General features: G+C 35.1%; 1 protein-coding gene across 1 annotated transcript in view; it reads left to right on the top strand.

Annotated features, from left to right (window-relative positions):
- LOC138710396 (fatty acid synthase-like) overlaps positions 1–22,888 on the top strand; it is a 107,179-nt gene that overhangs the window by 70,554 nt on the left and 13,737 nt on the right. The window contains exons 21-28 of the mRNA XM_069841286.1: positions 2,182–2,472; positions 4,498–4,694; positions 7,983–8,228; positions 10,901–11,000; positions 11,834–12,010; positions 16,369–16,744; positions 18,008–18,185; positions 20,126–20,271. Coding sequence (XP_069697387.1) covers positions 2,182–2,472; positions 4,498–4,694; positions 7,983–8,228; positions 10,901–11,000; positions 11,834–12,010; positions 16,369–16,744; positions 18,008–18,185; positions 20,126–20,271 — 1,711 coding nt within the window. The remainder of the gene's footprint in view (positions 1–2,181; positions 2,473–4,497; positions 4,695–7,982; positions 8,229–10,900; positions 11,001–11,833; positions 12,011–16,368; positions 16,745–18,007; positions 18,186–20,125; positions 20,272–22,888) is intronic.

Here is a 22,888-nt window from a genome sequence, read left to right as displayed (position 1 = left end):
CAAACAATTTTAAAGAATTCATACCTTTTGTTTCACAACTATGAGAATACAATTCAAAATTATTTCGATTTTTATATATGAATTTGATTAATACAATATAATAAATTTGTCTTATGTTAAGCACATTAAAGTCTAAAAAATAATTTTTGAGATGGAAAATCAATAGGTTTATGAAGAAATATTTTAATTATTTTCTTCTGTAATAAATAAAGTGGATTAAAATTGGCTTTAAATGAGCTACCCCATCCTATAATTCCATACATAATTACCGATTGAAATAAAGTTAAATATATTGTGCGTAATAAACTTATTGACAAGTAATTCCTCAATAAAACAAAATAATATACTATTTTACGTAATTCATTACAAAGGTAATTAATGTGTTGGTTCCATTTTAAATTATTATCGAAAATTATGCCTAAATACTTAACTTCAGAGGACTCTTTAATAATCGGACATTTACACTGTATAAGACAACAATCAGAATTATGTAATTTAATACTTAATATAGATGTAGGAGGTTTGTTACATTTTTCAGATAATGAGAATGGAATAATTATGGTTTTATTTTCGTTGATAGAAAGATAGTTTATGTCAAACCATTTTTATTAATTTAAGTCAATTATTTGAATTATTATATGCATCGTACCAGATTTTTCCACCAAAAAGTAAAACTGTGTCATCTGCATAAGAATAGTGAACACCATTGTATTGTTGTAAGTCAATTTTTAATAAGTCATTAATATATATTTAAAAAATAGAATAGGGCCTAGAACTGTGCCTTGGGGAACATCTATATTATATTAACAATTGAAGGTTCACTTGAATAATTGTCAATTTTCATTATTTGAATTCTGTCATTAAGATACGATTTTATTAAGTTTAAAGGATATGAGAGCAATAATATCAAGCTTCTATTTAAGAATATTTTCAGCGTACACTTATGAAAATAATAGAGAACAAAGAGAAAGTCGTATGTTTAAGGATATTACATTTACTTTTTCTCTGAATTTAGCTGAATTGAAAACTACTTGAGGAATATCCGAAATAGTGTGTAATGATTTTCAATAATTTGTTTCTTTTAGTAGTTATGAAGTGAACGAGAACAAGTAGGCCTATTATGAATTTGCTAATACAAAATAATCTGTGAAGTAGGCTTAGGGGTCGTGTATGTCTCATTTCACATATGGAAAGTAGTAATTGAATTATTTCCTGCATAAATTATGTAATATACAGGGTGTCCGAGAAAGACCTTATGAAAAAGGAGTAATTATATATCTGAAACTATTACAATTATTACCTCATTGTTTTCACAGTTAGAAAGAGAAGCTCAATAAGTTTTGTTACTTACCAGCATGTTACGCGCGTGCGCATACAATTGCGCGAGGAGAAAACGAGAAAAAGCTCGTTCTGCGCAGCGTATGTAGTCAGTCTTGCTCTGAGAGCTGGGAATGCAAGTTGTGAGTGTACCAAGTAAACAGCCGAACAATATTTACCATAGTACAGAAAGCAGAAATGCGTTTTATGGCTGGCTGAATTTAAGTCAGTCAAGCGTGTACAACGTCGTTTTCAAACGAACAAGAACTCACAGTGACAGGTAACACAAACCTGGATATGCTGCGAGATTATGCTGTCCCACAACTACCACCAGAAACCGTGTTTCAACAGAACGGAGCTCTCCCCCCCCCCCACACTATGCTAACCATGTGCGCGCTTTCCTCGATGACACGTTCCCTGACCGTTGCATTAGGAGAGGCAAACCTACACCATGGCCACCACGGTCGCCGGACATGACCCCACTGGATTTCTTTCTGTGGGGTTTCGTGAAGGATAAACAGTATCGCAAGCCTGTGACCGATATTACATAATTACGTGGCCGAATCTACGAAGCAATAGGACTAGTAACACCGGGATGCTTTCGCGTGTGTGGCAGGAGATTGAGTATCGCCTGGGCATAGCCCGGGCCACAAATGGTGCTCATATAGAGACAAATTAAAACTTATCGTGTTTCTCTTTCTATCTGTGAAAACAGCACGATAATAAATGCAATAGTTTCAGAGATATAGTTATTTCTTTTTCGTCAGGTCTTTCCCGGACACCCTGTATATTGTTGACATATCATGTCTCAGCCTCGTCATTTAATTCAATATATTCTTATTTATCGTATGTATTATCCATTAGGCAAATGTTACGGTGGTGACGGACGATCCACAAGCTCTCCAGCAAAGTGCTTCACTGGAGTCATTAGGTATTAAAGTGGAAGATGTGAATAGTAGTACTCTTCGCGATATGGAATGCCATCTCCTACTTGGGTCTTCAAGCGAATTTTTACCGCAAGCTGTCAACCATCTGAAGAGTGGAAGCTTCCTTTTACTAGAAAGGAATGTGTTCAACGAGGAAACACAAATGTCACACTTTTCATTAGTGGCTAAACAATGTACTGGAAGCAGCGCTTTTCTTCTATTACGCAAGGTAAAGAGAAATTATTATTAAACTGATCTGTTAGCAATAACATGTTAGTGTAAATAAACGTACATGCAGCATGCACTGTACGTCAAAGAGCGTGATATGTAATTCGAATTAAGTCGTGTATGAGTTTTTTATAGAATTTAACATGTTGAAAACCACATCCTTAAAGAAATACACGAACAAGTGAGTGAGTGAATAAGGGGTGAGTTATACAGGGACATCATTTTATTTTTACTTCAATTTTTATTGTACCTGAGTTTTTGAATGTACTTCACTCCCACCCCTTCTACTAATGAAGTTCAACCGTCCTCCACACAAAATCAAGGCCGCATACAGTAAACAGCACTGAGTTAGTGAGTATAGTACGTTCGAGAAATATGTTCGCGTTTTCCAGTGACGAAAAAACTTTTAATATTGAATCATATTTTCGCACAGGTACTGCCCGTTTACCTACGTCGCATCCCGATTTCCCCCACCTGCATCTGTACGCCCCTCTGTAAAAGCTGGGCTGTCTTAGTTCTTTTCTGAAAACATTAATTTCTGTTAGGAATTGGACGTCTACGTAATATTATACAACTGTTTAAAATAACTTAAGTAAAAGGGCCTCATTAAATAATTAACTGTCACGTGATTCCCCCCCCCCTTTCTACGATCCTACGGCATAAGCACTTGGACGGACAGTAGATAGCATGTCTGAGTAATTTTATCTTTTCGGATCGGGCAGAAGTGAAGATTGAATTTACAATACGTAAGGTACTCTTTTATAGAGTAGATACAGAATTATTTCAACATGAGTTACTAGTACGAAGAACGAAACTGGTAATTGGAATAAGGTACAATAGTCTATAGTGCGATAATATGCACAAAAGAACTGAAGCCTGTATCGAAATGAACGACCACCGTTTTAAAAAAAATGTGTTTAAATATTCATATTATGATTATTTTTCAATTCAATTGTATGCTAATGTACTGTAGACAGTATAATATACACTGCAAAATAAATACGTCCTCATGGACAGCTCCGTGAGTAAAAACGCTCATTGTTAATAATGTAGTGTATTGTGATTAAATAAAAACCTAATGAAAATGATCAAACTCAAAAGCGCGATATTTCCTAGTTTACGTAAATGGATGAACTACTTTTCTTCCCTCCTATACCTAGTAGAGTGATTTGTTTGTATTTTACGCCAGTATCATCGAACTACAGTCGTGGAAGGGGATAGGAAACTGTGTTTCCTGTTCTCTGAAGGTATAGCCAGGTTAATATTAAAAATATTACTAAAAATAAAATGATGTCCCTGTACAAAATACCGGTTTGTCTCGTTTGGTTGCTATAATCCATGCATGTCACTTGCGCCTTACACAACTGGTACCGGTCACATTGTTGTCAAATTGAGTTCCTTTGGTTAAGACACCTTTAATCACTTCTCGCGATAATTATTGTACACAACAAATATATGCTACGCTTAACTTCCGTACAATATTTAATAAAAATCTGTTATAGGAGAGAAGTTATTAATTTTGTCTAAATGCACCAGTTATAAAGGGGTAGTTTTTCATTTAAAAACATAGTTTGTACACAAAAAAATTGTGCCACCTGTAAGGCCTATACAAAGTTTTATAACAATTCGTTAAAATGGAGAGAAATTATTAATTCTGTTCAGCTACTATATTTGCGTTCAGATCCACGGTGCGTTTGTTAAGGTTAGATAAAAATGCGTCCAGTATATATTTTTAACCTGACGTTCGATGTCATGTGAATAATTTTGCAGACCTAAAACACTCACACAGTGGATTAAAAACTTCCTCGTTCTATGAATGTTTTTTTCCTGTTAAGCCAATCATGGAACAGTTGCCGCAACACTACAGGGTTCCCCACCACTGAAAAAAATTAATTACTGATAATTGCGCCAGAACGCTCAAACTTTAAAAGAAGGATTCAACACTCTAAGTGTTGCTGTATTAAATGGTAAAATAATTATTGTCCACCTATCATTTGCAACAAATTTATTTGTATATTTCTTGCAGGATCAGAGAAATTCAAATTCTATCGTGATTAAAGTCACAAGTCAAAACTTCAATTGGGTGAAGAAACTGCAAACAGCTATCAACAATAATAAATATAGCGACAGCAAGATAATTCTAGTAGCAGAAGATGACAATCAGTGTGGACTACTGGGCTTAACTACGTGTCTGATGCGCGAGACAATCAGTAATCATATCAGGTACGTTAGAATGTTGTCACGTTGTATAGAGAAAGAAAGAGGAACATCAGCTTAGAGGAATAATGGAAGACGGTAATTTAAATTAACTTTGCATAGAATTCAGGTATAGGATATGTAGACCTAAAATGCAAACGGTCTTACTAATAAACCGTGTATAGTTTTTATACGAGACTTATGCAGAGTTGAGACAGAAAACGTTACTAATAAACCATGTATAAACAGTCTGTAACTATACAATGGGAATTGCTTTGTAGTAGTTATATACACGAAACCCCTTGTTTAAGCGTTGTATATAGAGAAAAAAATGGCCGCCTCTCTAACAGCTGTTCGTATCGACTGCCATTTTTATGATGATAGATGCCTTGTAACCACAGAAGAACAAACTAAAGAGCACAGAATAAATAGAATAATATTGCTGTAGCACAGTCTACTATATACAGTCGCGAAGCTTGAGGTGATTTTTTGCAAATCTCGTGATAAAGCGCTCCAAGCTGTTAGCAACTAGAAACAATAGACTGTCCACGGTCGACTTTGGACTGAATCGTATTTCCATCGAGTGCTATCTCGTTGCGTATTTCACATTGATGCTTGTGAAATGTTCGTTATTGGTTGTAATGAAAATGCTAATGGCTAAAATACAATAATTGAAATAATAATATTTTACTAGAGACGTAGAAAAATTAAGTTTGTTTTAATGAAATTTATTGCTCACGTTTTATTTTCAATTCTGGTGGGATTATTATTGCTTAGGCCTACTTTTTTTTTTCAAAGGATATGTTTTTAATTATAACTGTTAATTTTGTTGTTATTTTTATTTGTTACTTTACTAGAGACGTAGAAAAAGTCTGTTACAATAAAATTTATTAATCACGTTTTATTTCCAATTCTGGTGTGATTATTATTGCTTAACCTAAACTACGTAAGCCTACACTACAAGTACCGGTACACGTACATAAGTTAATCCATTAATTCATATTTCCATTATTATTGTTGTAAAGGGAAATGCAAATTAATATTTATTGGTTTCATAGTTAATTATCGCTATAATCTTGAATGAGTGAAGCGATTATAGTAAATTTCAGTTCGTTTTGCACAAACAAAAATTATATTAACCTATTTCTTGCAGGTATCTTCGAGTTTATGGTGGAATTTAATATACTTCATTAAAATAATAAATTAACTTTATGCATTTAATATTTCAATAGTGGAAGGAAGGTGTTAATTTTTCCAAAAGAACACAACGTAAGTGTAACATATTTTGTCGGCTGCTAGGAGTGAGATCTGCGATGATGAGGCGATAGTAGCGATCCTAGTGGTGGGCAACTATCCATGTTTGCATTTTTACTACATATTGAGCTTCGCGACTGTATATAGTAGACTGTGGTTACAGCCTGTTTATACGTCCATAGCTTATTCACAGTTTATTAGTAATGTTTTCTGTCTCAACTCTGCATAAATCTCGTTTAAAAACTATACACGCTTTATTAGTAAGACTGATAGTCTTTCCCTAATTATAAACATCTGTTACTACAAAAACTACACTAGATACAGGAATGCGGTTTTCGGTAAAAGATAGCCTTCCTCAACCTGCGAAGTGGCTGCATCGTATTTATAGTGACGGTGCAGCCAGCGCAGACTGCCATCGGCACGCGCAGCAGGACCAGCCGCACCAGCACTCCACACCACTGAAGATGTTCACCGCAGCAGTGAACGAAACGTTTGGTCACACAACCAACGGACCACGGCCTCATAGCCCGGAAAACTTTTCTCCTAGTGCAGGCATTTCAAAACCCTGCACATTAAGCAGTCGCGCACATTGTACAGTAGTCTCTGTGCGGTGTGCACTTTCTATTCCCCTACCTGGAGGGAGTGAATCGCCTTGGAGGGGAACGCGACAGGGCTGTACAGACCTGCAGCAGCGTATCAGCTTTTGTTTCAGTAACTCAGTTTCAGGACGGGTACTGATTTGGCTGTCTGTGAATGAGTTTGATAAATAAAGTGAGGAGTTCACAGATAACGAAGAAGGGAAATTATGAATCTTATAACATGATTGTTATAATGTTTTCCTTAGCCAACAATAATTATTTTAAAAAGAAAGGCTTTCATCAGCCGATATCGAGGTAATAGTGTTGTGACAGTTTAGATCAGATTAGTAAAGTTAACCAGTACTCTCACGGCAAAGCGTACTTGACAATGGCGTTGTTTTAGAGTCTGTACTAACACAGCCATCAGAGATTAGACGACTTACTGTCATTTCATAAGCTGGTAAGTGATGTGAATATAGTGAGGAATACATGTGAGGAGCGAAGAAAGCAACTACAGTATTTGCAAGGCGGAAAAATTTTCTGGAAAAATATATAATGGCAAATTTTCCGTCTCACATCACTATATTATGCCAATATACTTACATTAATAAATCTTTAAACCTGACATAAATAGAATATCGTCGCTTCACAGCTTGTGAACTACACTTTTAATTTCTTTCAATAACGCTTCCAACTTGTCGATACTTGCTCTCAACGTTTTCTAAATAAACTATATGTCAATTTAAATTCTAAGCTTAATTTATAACATTTATTAATATTAATGTTAATTTATATTGACATACAACAAGGAAATTATTTCAGTGTAAAAACTTCACAATGTCCTACTGCATGTAATTAATTGGGAGTATATTATTTTCTTCAACATTTGTGCACCAATGATCACAGTAAATAATAATGCTTGACGAACAATGAAATAGTAGGGTCTATACTTTAAAATAATGAATACCTACTACTACGTAAAATGAAATACTTGTTCGTTTCTTGTTGTTTGGAAATTACTGCAATTTTTTTCTTCAAATACTGTAAAAAAATCATAGTAATAAATTATGCTTTACAAAACATTACTTTGTGAAGTAGGCCTATAACTGAGTAAGTCTAAGCCTAAAGTTTCTTGTATTACAAGACACTGATAATAACTGTGTTTTTTTCGTTCTGCTAACTATGTTTATAATGTCCAAATGTCTATTTAATCCAACCCTAGAAGCGCAGAATAGATTATTGTACACCCCTCCAGCTAAGAAGGGGTAAGAGCAACACTTGATTGATGCAACCTGCACAGACCGGCGATCCGCGCACATAACTGCACATTTAGAGTCTGATTTCTGACATGCCTGCTATAGATTATTGTTTACAGAAAGTATTCTAAAATATACGTAATTAATTCGCTTTTCCACATTGAAAAGTTCGTATTGTATTTCCAAGGTACTTAACAGATGATCAAGGTTGATAATGTCTTTCGCAGCTGTGTGTTTATACAAGACCCAAAGGCGCCTCTCTTTTCACTACAAGAACCAATGTACGCCTCTCAGATCGACAAACAACTGCGAACAAATGTGTATCGAAATGGAACATGGGGCTCTATGAGACACATCGAGCTTCATCTGCAGAATGGCGCGAATGATCTGGTAGAGTTTGCACAAATGGAAGTTCTAAACACAGGTGACCTGTCATCCATCTCCTGGGTCGAGTCGCCACTTAAATTTTACAAGTAAGTTGTGCTACCTTTGTTTTAAGTAACTTGAATCAAAGTAGAATCTAGAATGCTGCCTACTTTCAAAAATCAATAATGCTTGTCAACGAAGTTTTGAGCTGCGACATTGCATATGTGAGTTTTTATGTAGGCCTACAAAGAGCTTTCAATGTAGCGGATAATCCAAATACGAAGCTTTCTAATTACCGTAGTTTCCCCTAACTATGGTCCACATTTTTCACATTTTTCTTTGTATATTCAGTACTATTCATCCAGATTAAGTGAAATCTTGGGTTCGGACTCTTCTAAGTGTATATTGAATAAATATTGATATATGTGTTTGAAATTATTTAATTACAAGTGTTAAAAAAATAATAAGCATTGGTACATAGTTGTATTCTGAGTTGCCCAACTATGGTCCACTCATATATTCACGCTTGAAAGCATGAATGGACTATAGCTGGAGCTGTAATTATTCGTAAATCAATACATTGAGTTTCTAATTTAAGGGTAGAAACATAATCTAGCACAGAAATATTAAAAATAAATGAAAAGTACATGGATTCTTTTTATTAGTACACATTACATAAACAGACAATAAACAAGTGGAATCTGAAAGTCATTTTCCTGCAATAATGAACAACTACAATATATTAAAGAATGAAAGTACGGTATCAAAATAAACCAACACATTCTTAACAAAATATTATGCACATAAATTCACTGATAATGTTTATTTACCATACTGAGAACTACATTCAGTAGGCTTATTTCGATCCTTCGAATCTCCACTTCTCTTGTAATTCTGAAATTGAAAATAGATCTCTCTTTTTCGAGACGCATTTGGGGTCTTCAATTTGTTTTATTATGTTTTCCTTTCTATAGAATAAAATGTCTTCCATTTCTCGCCACCTCAGTAATTGCCCTTCTTACCATACATGAAACAACAGCTCCATTGTTCTTCACTTCCAAAACTTTCCCTGGCCACAATTCCTCCTCATAAGTAACTACCATATAACTATGTGCCTTTAGCATTAATTTAACAGATTTCGTCTTCTTTTCCACATCTGACTCACTGTCTGTAAACATGGAGAGAACACCGGAAACATCATAATCTATATCCAATTCAATTTCATCGCTCTCATAGTCACTTACAGGGAGGTTGTTTTCCTTCTACCCTGAAGTTTTCGTTTTACCGGACCATCATTCGTGCTAGTACCATTGATGCTAGAACAGCCTGTTTCTTTATTTACTGGATTATAATGTTAAATTGTGTTTTAGAATATACTGAGATACCGTATTTGAAGAAGTAAATAATCACATTGATCACATTTTATTAAAACAAATATTTCAAAATGAAATACAACTATGGTCCACGAAAAATTATGGTACATAGTTGAGGACTGACTTCTAGCCTTGAGGTTAAACATTTTTCACGAAGAGTCCCTAACCTCTGCCAGTCTAATTATTACGTGAAAGTAAACACTAAATAGCCAGGTTTAATTGTACAAACGATAATGTATCTATAACCTACCAGTTCTACAGAGGAGAGCTTAATAAAATAGACAGACACAAAATGAATGTTTTCTTGTCTTCACACATTCAATAGAACGATGCACACTGACCTTGTTAAGCATCCATATCATTGCCACATGTATGGTAGATAGAAGCATCTATGGGGAACATAATTCCATCACAGTGGCGCTTCAAATGGCAAACACCGAACTCTTGGGGGACTAAGTAGAACATAATGCGTTTTGGACCATAGTTGGGTGCCTGGACCATAGTTATGGGAAATTACGGTATTGACTTCGTAAATTCAAATTCAGTTCATTGAAATACGATAACAATCAACTGAGTCAACAGCAATATAACTTCTTAGCTTGTTAAAATCAATGAATGAAATTTGTTGATGCTGCAAAAATATGACTTCATATCGCAATTCAATTGGTCTAGCTAAAATTTATCTCCGCGGTATCCACCTGATCTCTGCGTGAAAAGAGAGCGTTTTGTTGTTGACGCTCATTTCATCGCACAGCGTAGCAAACAGCTTAGCCTGTAACGGTCAACTATGTAATCATTAACATTATATCACAGTCTAGTATATACAGTCACTAAGCTCTATACGTAGTAAATATGCATCCATAGATAGTTGCTCACCACTAGGATCGCTACTATCGCCCCATTACAGACAATGCGAAATAGTACCGGCACAGTCTATTGTTTTTAGCACCCTCAAAACTCGAGCTTCGTGACTGTATATACTAGACTGTGATTATATGTTCTTTTTACATATATCTGCATCTATGCAAAGTTAATTTAAATCATCGTGTTCCATTTTTCCTCTAAGCTATTACTACACACAGTCGTGCACCAGACATGCGCAATAGTCCACAGTGATGTTATCACTTTCAGTAGTTTCATTTACTAAAATTATCTTGTTGTCGCCGTATTTATTACTGTTGAGAACAATTTGCGGATATTGAATTGATATTAATAAAATGTGACCAATAGAGAAGAAATCACTATATACTGTACGAACAAACCGCATACCGAAATACTTTTAGATATAAGAAATGTTGAATTTGGCGTCACAGTACTTTCTCAATATACTTTACATAAAGACACTGAAATAGAAATTAACTCGTATATTTTTTTAACTTCTAAGTGGTTAATGATTTTTGTTCTAGGACTGAAGACTGCAAGGAGTTATGTAATGTTCATTATGCATCTGTGGATCTTACAGATGTCCTTCTTATTAAAGGTGACGTCAGGCTGGACACCCAACAGGTAGGTGGGAAAGACTTCATAATGAACATAATTTTGGAATGTTCTTAACTTAAGGGTTAAATTAAGGCACAATTATTATAAGCTATAATGTCGTACAAATACAAATACTCCTTTTTGTTCCTTACTATCAGTGACGGCTTGTACCTGAAAATAATGAAATGAAATTATTAGCCTAAAAATGTCCCGTGAAGGGACATAGAGGGAGAGCTCTATTTGTCTCACGCGGTGAGCTACTCCGCGTAAGAGGTGTTTACATGCTTGAAATTGTTCACTTGATTCACATTCTGCATTGTTTTGATATTGTTCGCTTGTTTCTGTCGCTGTTCAATAATAGTGTGCTAAAAATATTTTTAGACTCTCCTAATTTTTGGAGATGAAATCCATCCGTCGACATTTTGAATCGACTTAAAAATGCCTTTAAACACTTTGTTATTTCCAATGTGTTCTCTCACTACACTGTCCACGCTGCTTATCAGATTAGTAAGACCTATGAACACACCAGGATTATCTGACGTTTCCGTCTCATCGTGGCCACTTAGGTATTTGATAATAGTAACAGTTGAGCAATTAAAATTGATTTATTAGAGACGGCCATGATCGCACGCATCGGAAAAGTTGCTCATCCGAGAAACGTGGACGGATTTACCGAGAGCCGATGCGTGCGATACGATGTAATGAACGCTTACCTTAATACAGCTAGAGCGTGGCCGAATCTAACTCGGGAACGGCGGAGGCTTCCTATAGACTGAAGTCTTATCGTTTATGAAGTACACCCGCCTTCAAATTCTGTGTCCACCTTAATACTGTATTAAATATAATGTTGTTTGTTTCAGAATTTGCTGCCGGGGAAGGAGTTTTCAGGATATAATTCCTCTGGGCAGCGGGTAATGGGTTTTGTACCGTTTGGGGCGTTAGCTACTCATGTGTCTGTGCTCAGCGACTTTTTGTGGAAAGTTCCCGATCACTTAAGTCTTGAACAGGCTGCTACCATTCCGTCTGCCTACATTACGGTAAGTTTCGTCTTAATTAATCACGTTTGTAATTATTACCCATTGCATGGCCAGAGTAGATAAATGAAAGCATGCCTGTTTGTTTTGAAAGTATTTGTTTCTACATAATGTCTATCATATTGCTTATTAAAATAGCCTTTATAATACTGTGTCATGTAACAGCTCCCATTCAACATAGGTACCTTGTATTCGTCTGTTTGACATTTTATCTAACATCTTTCTTATCTACTGTACATTCTATGGTTCAAACGCGTGTCTCTTCCATTTTCAGAGTGTATCACTTTCTTTCTTAGTCTTCTTTTATCCCTACTCGTTTTTAAGGAAATATCACTTTAGATGGCTATTTTTTGACATTATTTCTATGTTATTAAATGGTTATGATGTAATCGTTTCATTTTCTTTTACTCATTCTCTTCTTATACATAATATTTTTCGGATCGAAAAGACCAATAGCCTTGGGTCTTCTTGTACAGGGACATCATTTTATTTTTACCAACATTTCTAATATTAACCTGGCTATACCTTCGGATTAAATGTCTAGAACCGGAAACACCGCTTGCTCCCCCTTCCAAGACTGGAGTTCGATGATACTGGCGTAAAATACAAATCACTTTACTAGGTATAGGAGGGAAGAAAAGTAGTTCATCCATTTATGTAAACTAGGAAATATCGCAATTTTGAATTTGATAATTTTCATTACGTTTTTGTTTAATCAAAATACAGTACTGTATTAACACTTAGTGTTTTTACTCACGAATTGAGGTATCCATTCGGACGTATTCATTATGCAGTGTATATTGTACAGTTACAGCACATTAGCGTACAATAAAGAGAATGAAGTTTAATTGAAAAATAATCATAATATGGATATTTAAACACATTTTTGAAAATGGTGGCCGTTCATTTCGATACAGGCTTCAGTTCTTTTGTGCATATTATCGCACTATAGACTATTGTACCTATTTCCAATTTCTGTACCAGTTTCGTCCTTTGTACTAGTAACTCATGTTGAAATAATTATGTACCGTACCTACTTCATAAAAGAGTACTACCTTACGTACTGTAAATTCAATCTTCACTTCTGCCCGACCCGCACAGATAAAATTACTCAGACATGCTATCTACTGTCCGTCCAAGTGTTTATGCCGTAGGATCGTAGAAAGGGGGGGGGAAATCACGTGACAGGTAATTATTTAACGATGCCCTTTTATTTAAGTTATTTTAAACAGTTGTATAATATTACGTAGACGTCCAATTCCTAACAGAAATTAATGTTTTCAGAAAAGAGCTAAGACAGCCCTGCTTTTACAGAGGGGCGAATAGATGCAGGTGGGGGAAATCGGGATGCGATGTAGGGAAACGGGCAGTACCTGTGCGAAAATATGATTCAATATTGAAAGCTCTTTCGTCTCTGGAAAACGCGAACATATTTCTGGAACGTACTATACTCACTAACTCAGTACTGCATACGCGGCCTCGGTGGACGGTTGGAAGTTTACTAGTAGAGGGGGTGGGAGTGAAGTACATTCAAAAACTCAGGTACAATAAAAATTGAAGTAAAAAGAAAATGATGTCCCGGTACAATCTCACCTCTTAACTTTTTTCAGTTTCTTCTTTTTCTTCTTCTTCTTCTTCTTCTTCTTCTTCTTTAATGCAAGTGTAGATAAATACGATAAACTTTGACACGAATGGCCATTGTACTTTCCATAAAGTAGAAATTATCATATGAGACCGTAGTTGATGACCAGCTTCACAATGATGCCAAATTTAATTTGGTATGACCTCGGGAGACAAGATGTGTTTCCCGAGGAATTCCAAGCCTCATTTGGCTTAAGCCTGGACAAACCAGTAAAATATAAAGTGGTGATTCAACATTCGAGCTATATTTGGTTATAGTTGATAGCTCTGTAAGACCCATTGTATTATATAGGGAATATCTTTTAACTGTCCTGGAGAGTTGTAATTGCCCGGTCGCTGACGCACAACGACTGTATCCCGCTGTTCGCCTGGCAGGCAAGCAATGTACAGTTATTTGTTCTTACCCAGCTCATATTTTATATTCAGAATGTCCCCCGTTGACTGCTACACATTGCTGACACCTTTTTATAAAATTATTATTAACTTTCACAAGTTCAGCGGCACTGATTGACTCCATTTCAACTCTTATATAATCTCTTACGATCATTTATTGAACATGTTTCTTTGAGTTTTTTAACTAGGTTTTATTGCTTTTACACAAGGTACGGGCAAGTAATTTGTTAGGAAGTTTCTATCGGAACTTGCGTCGCGTTTTCGCACAAGATTTTCTGTATTTTATGTAACTATTGTAAATATACCAGTGGCGGCTCCTGTATATTTCTTGAGAGGAGGAAAGAAGTTAACAGCGCAAAATGACACCTTCTTGAGAGAAACATGCTACAAATTAGCCTACATGCATACATGTAAGACCAGATAGTGTTGGGGTTGGCCTTCTCTTTTGTATAGCAATAATCTGTTTTTGTAAACTGAGTTTCCTAAATTGTCCAAAATATAATATGTTTTCACTTCTATTCATTGTTTAATAATTGCACAAATTAACAATATTACAAGGAAATTCACAACCTCGCAGCATTTTTCACGCACACTACAGCATCGCACGTGTTGGAAGACACCAGCTACTAACACGTAACCGGAACCGTTTTATGGAAGTGGGAATGAGAAATAATCTGTTAGGAAAGCGAGAACACTGCACCCACCCACGTGGTCTGTGTTGCCACATGTACATTTTACAAGTTCAGCATCACATGCTTTTGAAGAATATCAGTTCTTGTAAAACCATACCATTATTGTTCAAAGCTGCCGGTGGCCGATTAAATTTTTTATGTTAAAAATAATGTAGTTTGTAGTACCTTCAATTTCAAATATATTTGTACAAAACTGATAACTTGGCTGTTTTCCTGTCTAGTAGACAATGAATGGAAGTGAATTTCAGAAGCCAAAAAGATCTGCGATACTAACTTAGAACTACTTCCTCTTTGTTTTATATAAATCTAACTTCAACTTTCAGATATCCTCGAAAGTTTCAAACCACGAATATAGCTTATATAAAGTGTAATGAATAATATATTTTGATTTATAATTAAAAAAAAAATTACATAGTGTCTTTCAGAGCTTTGCGTTAAAACTGTTTTTATTGTGCCTCCTCCTAGATGTGTTATAGTCTGATTGAATGCAAGATCGTTAGATGGCAGCGGTAGCGAGCTTGCTTCTATTTCCCGCCCATGCGCTGATTCAGAGGAGGATCTCCTCCCTGTCCGTTCATTTACTTGCTTTAAAACTCTGCTTCTTTCTCTGGCCGCTAGTGCGCTGTTGTCTATGTGAGTTAACAGCAGTAAAGGAGGAAAGGATTGACTTTCCTCCACACAAACAATCTCGCATCTTTCTCACAGTTTTCTAGCAGCACATGAATGCGCGTGGTTTAAAACTCAATCAACCGGGGTTTTCTTATAGCTGTGAACTTAAAAATTATCGAATCTTCCACGAATTTCAAGGCATATATTTCATTTGGTATTTACTTTCAAAAGAAGAAAAATGTGAGGAGGACATTCCTCCCTTCCCTCCCCCGAGGAACCGCCACTGATTAATATACACATGCTCATGTAATGAAAATGGCATTGGAATTAAACACTTCAACCAAAAATATTTCGTCGCCTCCTTAATCAATTAGTACCTGTCAATATCAGCCGCAGGAATTCTGATCTTCAGCTATTTCTGGAATTATTGTATAGTACAAAATAGCGAAGAATATTGTAAACGTTTATTAGTCGTTACCTTCGTCGTTACACATGATTACCTTTCTTTCTTCTTATTTGTCTCTTTTATCTTCTCTTTCAACTCTCAATGGACTACCTGGGATCGAAACCTGTTTAACTTAGTATTAGATTATAGTGTAATAATCTAAAGATATATGTTTTATTAACATTTATTAATGAATGTAGTCCACACCTGTGGAGTAACGGTTAGCTTGTCTGGCCGCGAAACCAGGTGGCGCGGGTTCGATTCCCGTTCGGTGCAAGTTACCTGGTTGAGGTTTTTCCGGGGTTTTCCCTCAACCCAATGTGAGTAAATGCTGGGTAACTTTCGATGCTGGACCCCGGACTCATTTCACAGGCATTATCACCTTCATCTCATTCAAACGCTAAATAACCTAAGATTTTGATAAAGCGTCGTAAAATAACCTACTAAAATAAAAAAAAAATGAATTATCAGAACATAATCATATTTAGATACTGGTGTGGACGCTTTTTATACCTCTTAAGTGTGTGTTCATGAATTTACATATACATTTTCATGACAATATTATGATCTTTTCCTTCCAGAGCTTCTACGCCCTTCTCATCCGAGATCACATTCGGTCGGGGGAATGGGTGCTCATTCACTCAGAAGGAAGTGCAATAGGTCAAGCTGCCATTGCTGTCTGTAAGCATATGGGCTGTCATGTGATCGTTACTGTATGTAATGAAGAAGAACACGATCGCTTGAAATTACTCTTTCAACATCTGAGTGAATCTAGAGTCGTTCATATCAGCGCAGCTGAGGAACAGGTGCTGACCCTAACTGGGGGTCGAGGAGTAGATGTGGTCTTCAATACTCTGCCGTCCAGTGATCAAGATCAAGTTCTCTTCCGCTGTCTTGCTCATGGTGGCCGATTTCTGGATGTGGCACTGTCAGACGTCCCACTTAGTAAGAAGTTAGGTAAGAATCGAATGATCTACGAACTAAGTAATAATGTATTGTCTATATTTACATTTATTTTGAATAAATTTTATTCAGCTTCCTCCAAGTGAAGGCTGCCTAGAAGACAAAGCTTACCAAAAAATTGTTGTTTAGTAAATGGTAGGAAAACAATTATAATGGAAAAAAGAAAATAATAGGGAAGGAAAAGAAAAAGAAATAACACAATTATAAATAATTGAAGACGACTAAACAAAACCTAATTAATTCCAGAAGAAACATAAAATTTCCTAGTACGGTATCTATTTGCTATCAAGTGATCACAGTCGTCTATTTAGTATTAGTTGCAAGACCTAACTTAAGTGAGCAGATCGCCATAGGAAAGAGATCAATCTATTTAAGTGTAGAGATGGTTTCTTAAGACTTTTATAGATCCCTTCACTGCAGACAGAGATATTTCAGTGACAAGAGTTAGTCCTAGACCAAACTGCTTGCAAAAATGCGCGAATCTTTTTGTGATGGTCCCTCTAGCCTCAATCAGTAATCCAATAACTTCGATCGACGTTAGATGATATTTTTCCTTATAATATGGTATATTGGCATCGTATTTGTCGCATTTTTCCTGATGTACCACAGTAGGTTGATTTTCATATGTTTCCATCCTTACAGTTGGATCAATTATGCATCCGCTTGTTGATCTTAATAAGTTCTCTTCCCTTTATCTATTGAATCAGTGCTGGCCATCCCTGAATATAGCTCGACCAAGCGGCATATACCACCTGTTTCTTCTGTCTCTTTCCTTTCCGCTGTAAAGCGCTCAGGCTCTCCTGGGCTCTAAAGCGCGCTTACTCCTGTGGGCATCAATTGACATGCCTGGTCTAGATATTAATGTAATAACTATGTAACCAATTGTGTTCAATTAGAATTAGAGTCTGGCTGGGCGGAAGAGAAGGCCTACTGACCTTAGCTCTACCAGATTAAATAAATAAATTATTTCTATATAATCTAAACTAGTGGTTCTCAACCAGGGAGGAATTTTGAGGGTTTCAGAAGGAACGTGTTTACTGAATGCTGACTTGTGCTACGTTCGCTGATTGTTGACTCTTGTGAACTCACTATTTTACCACTCTTTTCACTTTTATTCTTCCAATTTACTACAACCTTCACAATTTTCATTTTATCTCGGCACAACAATGGATAGTTGGCGGCACACCGGTTGAAAATGGATTATATACGCACACGAAGTCGCACTTTTCTATTAAGATTGTGTTTTATTTTGTGCAGGTGTGTCGACTTTGAAAAACAAATCGTACCACAGTATACAGGTGGATAATTTATTTAACTCCCAAAACCAAGACAGACATGAAGTAACACGGCTGATGAAGACTGCACTTGAGTCGGGGATTGTAACACCATTACCTGCTAAAGTATACCCGGAAAATAACGTGAAAGAAGCTTTCAGGTAACTGTTTTTTCAATATGTTCTGCTGAAATTGTATATTGTGGAATTATTATTATTTTATAACTTTTGTTTTCCACTTACACGTGTTATGTGTTGTCTTATTTTCAGTTACGTTTTTAAATATATTTTAAACTAATGAATTCATTGGAAATATTCATTACTTTCTGTGTGCAGTAACCAGTGATTTTTATAACCGTACTTCAACATAAGAGAAACAGGAAAACTGTCATCTAACAATACTTTTTAAAGATAATTTGTGAGTAAATTCTAACTATGAAACATATGCAATTTTCTGACTGAGAAACTACGTGTAGGCCTAATCATTTTAGTTCTTTATTTATCACTGGTCCTAATACTCCAATTATGTAGATTAAGTCTTAAATATTGTGTATATTGTTTTTGAATGCCCATATACAAAAGAAATACAGATGAAATTCATAAATGAAAAGTTCCTACAAATGAATAAAGAAATAGCTATAAGAAAACTTATAAATAATAATAATAATAATAATAATAATAATAATAATAATAATAATAATAATAATAATAATAATAATAACATACTGTAAAGTTACAAAGGCAAATAGATCTATATCTTTTTTTGGTAAAAAAAATTAGATTGGAAAGATAAATGAAATAGGTAGAATTGAATGAGAAAAAAATGGATAAGAAAAAAGGTTTAGTTTTTTCAGTAGTACTATCAATAAACAAAATAAAACATATATTCAAATGTTTTAAATATACTAGAATAATGAAAGATTTATATATGCTAGCTACACATTGCAGATTGAAACGTGAAGTGCATCTTAGCCAAGTGAGAAAAAACTAATTGTATCAACATATTAAAATGAGTTGAGTTTTGCACAAAACTAGTCGAAAGTGCAAGATAATAGTACATTATGCAACGAGCCTACAATGGTAGTAATTAAGACGCGAGTATGTTTATGAAACGAGCGCAAGCGAGTTTCATAATTTTCATACGAGCATCTTAATTGCCATTATAGTCAAGTTTCATTCGACTTTTTTATGCTCGACCATATTTCTAACTTGAAATTATTCATAAGTATTCATGTTATTCTTATCTGACTGAGGAGCGGAACTGACCTTGTGCAATACCTCGTAAATTGTGAGATGTGTGCAGACGCGAAAGTATTGATTCTTTCCGAGAAACAAATGTCGACATTGACTTTAATATTGATTTATTGTGCAATTGGTGAAATGAATTTGCGGGAATGTGCTTTGTGAAAGACTGAAAGATGACGATGAATTGATGTTAATTTGTGTGTTGTTTTTTTCGACTGAGTTTAATATTGTATTTGAGATTTCAATTTTATTTTGGATCGATTCTTCAACATAACCTTCTGCGACAGTATTGGATTTCCAGCCTCCGTGACGTTTCAATGAATAGAATAGAATGAATAGAATAGAATAATCGACACTTGCGCTTTCATATCGCTACAATGGTATTTTCTGATTGGTGGAACACCTGAACTTTAATGAATAGGTGTACTTTAATGAGGTCCATTAAAGGGCTGCTACCAGGTGTGTAATTACTACATTTCGGCATGGTCGAGCATAAAACATCTTATATTAAATAGTAAAGTTTAGAAATTATATTAAAAATTGTATATCTATATGCAAATTATAAGTTATGTAATGTAAGACTTCAATGATTATATGTATGAATATTTTTCTTTTTTTGCCTGTGAACTATACTAAATATATCATATCATGTCATGAGGTACTGTGTAGATTAGAAGAAAATATTTTACCATGGTATAAGAAACTAAAGTATAATTAAAAAGATTAATACAGATACACAATACATACTCCAATCTTAAAAAACTTTCTGTTGAATGATGTAGCATTAATATTCTTATAATTCTGTTGATGAACTATGTTATCTGAAATAAATTAACATAGTTATAAATTGTTGACAGGTTTGTCAGTTCAAGTAGACATGCAGGCAAAGTTCTTGTAAAAATCCAGACAGAGGGACCTGATAAATTGATGAGCCCAGAAGTAAAATTGGTGTCAGCGATTTCCAAGTTTATTGTCAATCCTGAGAAAGTTTACGTTATTGCAGGTTAGTATTTATTTATTTATTGATACAGCTTCCTCAAATTAGAGGCTGCCATTAGACAAAGCATACAAAACAATACAAGAACAAATAGATGATGAAAGATAACAGAGTGAGAAAAATGACAAACAAGTAAACAAACAAACAATGGCAGTTAACAGAATAAGCTTATTCTGTTAACTGCCAAGAAGAAAAATGATAATGACGCATCAGTAATAACTTCTTACATTCAGTGGTGTCACGATGGGCTCCGCATAGGACTGGGAGCTTCAAGATTTCAGATATCTCTTAATTTAATCATATTTTTGTGTTCTTAATCTATCTTGTATCATACAGGGTGATTCAGACCACCCGTAACAGTAATTTATTTTTGAAATTAGTGCATTAAAATTTTCGAGACAAAAATATTTATAACATAACCGCATGTGAACTTTCACTTGAGATTTATTTCAACAATCGGCCATAACAGGAAATAGGGTCAGTGGCGTATCACTTTAAAATTTCAAATGGGAATCGGGGTCAAATAGGGTACCATATAATAGAGCTCTTCAAAACAAACAACTTTCATAGGGAACGTTTTTTATTAATTCCTACTCTTTCAATGAGAAAACGTACTAAAAGACAATGCCATCAATATTGAGAAATGTTACAAGACAATTAATGTTGCTATGTTACTGAAAGACTGGACGAAACCAAGCTCAAGTGAAAGTTCACATGTGCCTTAGTTACAAATATTTTTGTCTCGAAAATTTTAATGCACTAATTTTCGAAATAAATTACTTAAGAGTGGTCCGAATTACCCATTGTTTTTCGTATGTTTTCTTATTGAAAGATTAGAAATTAATCAAAACTTTTGCTATGAAAATTGTTTGTTTTGAAGAGCTCTATCAAATGGGTACCATATTTAACCCGCGTCCCATTTGAAATTTGAAAGTGATACGCCACTGACCCTACTTCCTATTAGGGCTGATTGATGAACTCAAGCTCAAGTGAAAGTTCACATGTACCTTGGTTATAAATATTTTTGTCTCAAAAATGTTAATGCACTAGTTTCCGAAAGAAATGACACGTGTGGTCCGAATTATCCATTGCCTTTTCGTACACTTTCTCATTGAAAGAGTAGGAATTAATAAAAACGTTTCCTATGAAAGTTGTTTGTTTTGAAGAGTTATATCAAATGGTACCTATTTGTCCCCGACTCCCATTTGAAATTTTAAAGTCATACGCCACTGACCCTACTTCCTGTTAGGGCGGAGTGAGGAACCAAGCTCAAGTGAAAGTTCACTTGTGGTTTAGTCATAAATATTTTTGTCTCGAAAATTTTAATGCATTAGTTTCCGAAATAAATTACTGTTACGGGTGGTCTGAATCACCCTGTATAGCAAAAAGGCGACTTAGGATACCTGCTTCTTAACAAGTTTAAGAGACCCGAAACATGATTGCGGAGTACTCTAGAATTTTCAGATGTGCCACAGCTTGAATTATGTTAGAAATAAGATCGTAATAGTTCTTCTTCCGCTTTGTCCTTTGTCATTAGAGTATTGCTACGTATAATTTTCATATCAGATATTTTTATTAGAAAATTAATTTAAGAATATAGTACAGGGACATCATTTTATTTTTACTTCAACTTTTATTGTACCTAAGTTTTAGTATGTACTTCCCTCTCACCCCTTCTACTAGTAAACTTCCACCCATACACCACCAGTACTGAGTGAACATAGTACGTTCCAGAAATATGGTCGTATTTTCCAGTAAATAAAGTGCATTCATTATTGAATCATATTTTCGCACAGGTACTGTATCCGTTTGGTTACGTCGCTTCCCGGTTTCCCCCACACGTTTCTGCTGGCCCCTCTGTAAAGGCTAGTGACTGGGCTGTCAGCTCTTTTCTGAAAACATTTGCTGTCAGGAATTGGACGTCTACGTAATATTATACAACTGTTTAAAATAATTTAAATAAAAGGGCCTCGTTAAGTAATTGTCACGTGATTTCCCATCTTTCTACGATACGCGACATAACAACTTGAACGGACAGTAGATAGCATCTGAGTAAATTTATCTGTGTGAGAATCGAGCAGAGGTGAAGATTGAATTTACAGTAGCCTACGTAAGTTACTCTTATAGGGTAGGTAAAGAATTATTTCAAGAGGCACAGGATTGTTCCGCCCATGCCGACTGATGCTTTGCATTATTTCAAAACAATTCTGTTTGTTAAACATCCGACAACAATAGAAGAATTAAAGAATTACATTCCAGAAACAATACATTCAATTTGAGAAGTTATGCTTAAAAACGTTTTCGATAATATGTACACATGGACGGCAATCATTTCCAAGAATTTGTTTAAATATCTAGATTTTGATTATCTTTCAATTTAAATGCACTCTTCATATTGTATGCTAATATGCTGTAGACAGTGTATTATACACTGCATACTGGATACGTCCGCCTGGATAGTTCAGTTAGTGAGTAAAAACACTTATTAATACTGTACTGTATTTTGAGTAAATAAAAACCTAACGAAAATTATCAAATTGAAAATCGTAATAGTTCCTAGTTTACGTAAATTGGATGCACTACTTTTCTTCCCTCGTATACCTATAAGTCGCGACGCTGTTAT

This window comes from Periplaneta americana, chromosome 12, assembly GCF_040183065.1.
Source record: "Periplaneta americana isolate PAMFEO1 chromosome 12, P.americana_PAMFEO1_priV1, whole genome shotgun sequence".
Taxonomy (NCBI): Eukaryota; Metazoa; Arthropoda; class Insecta; order Blattodea; family Blattidae; genus Periplaneta; species Periplaneta americana.
The sequence above is the reverse complement of the archived record's forward strand: the minus strand, read 5'-3'. Positions and strand labels throughout refer to the sequence as shown.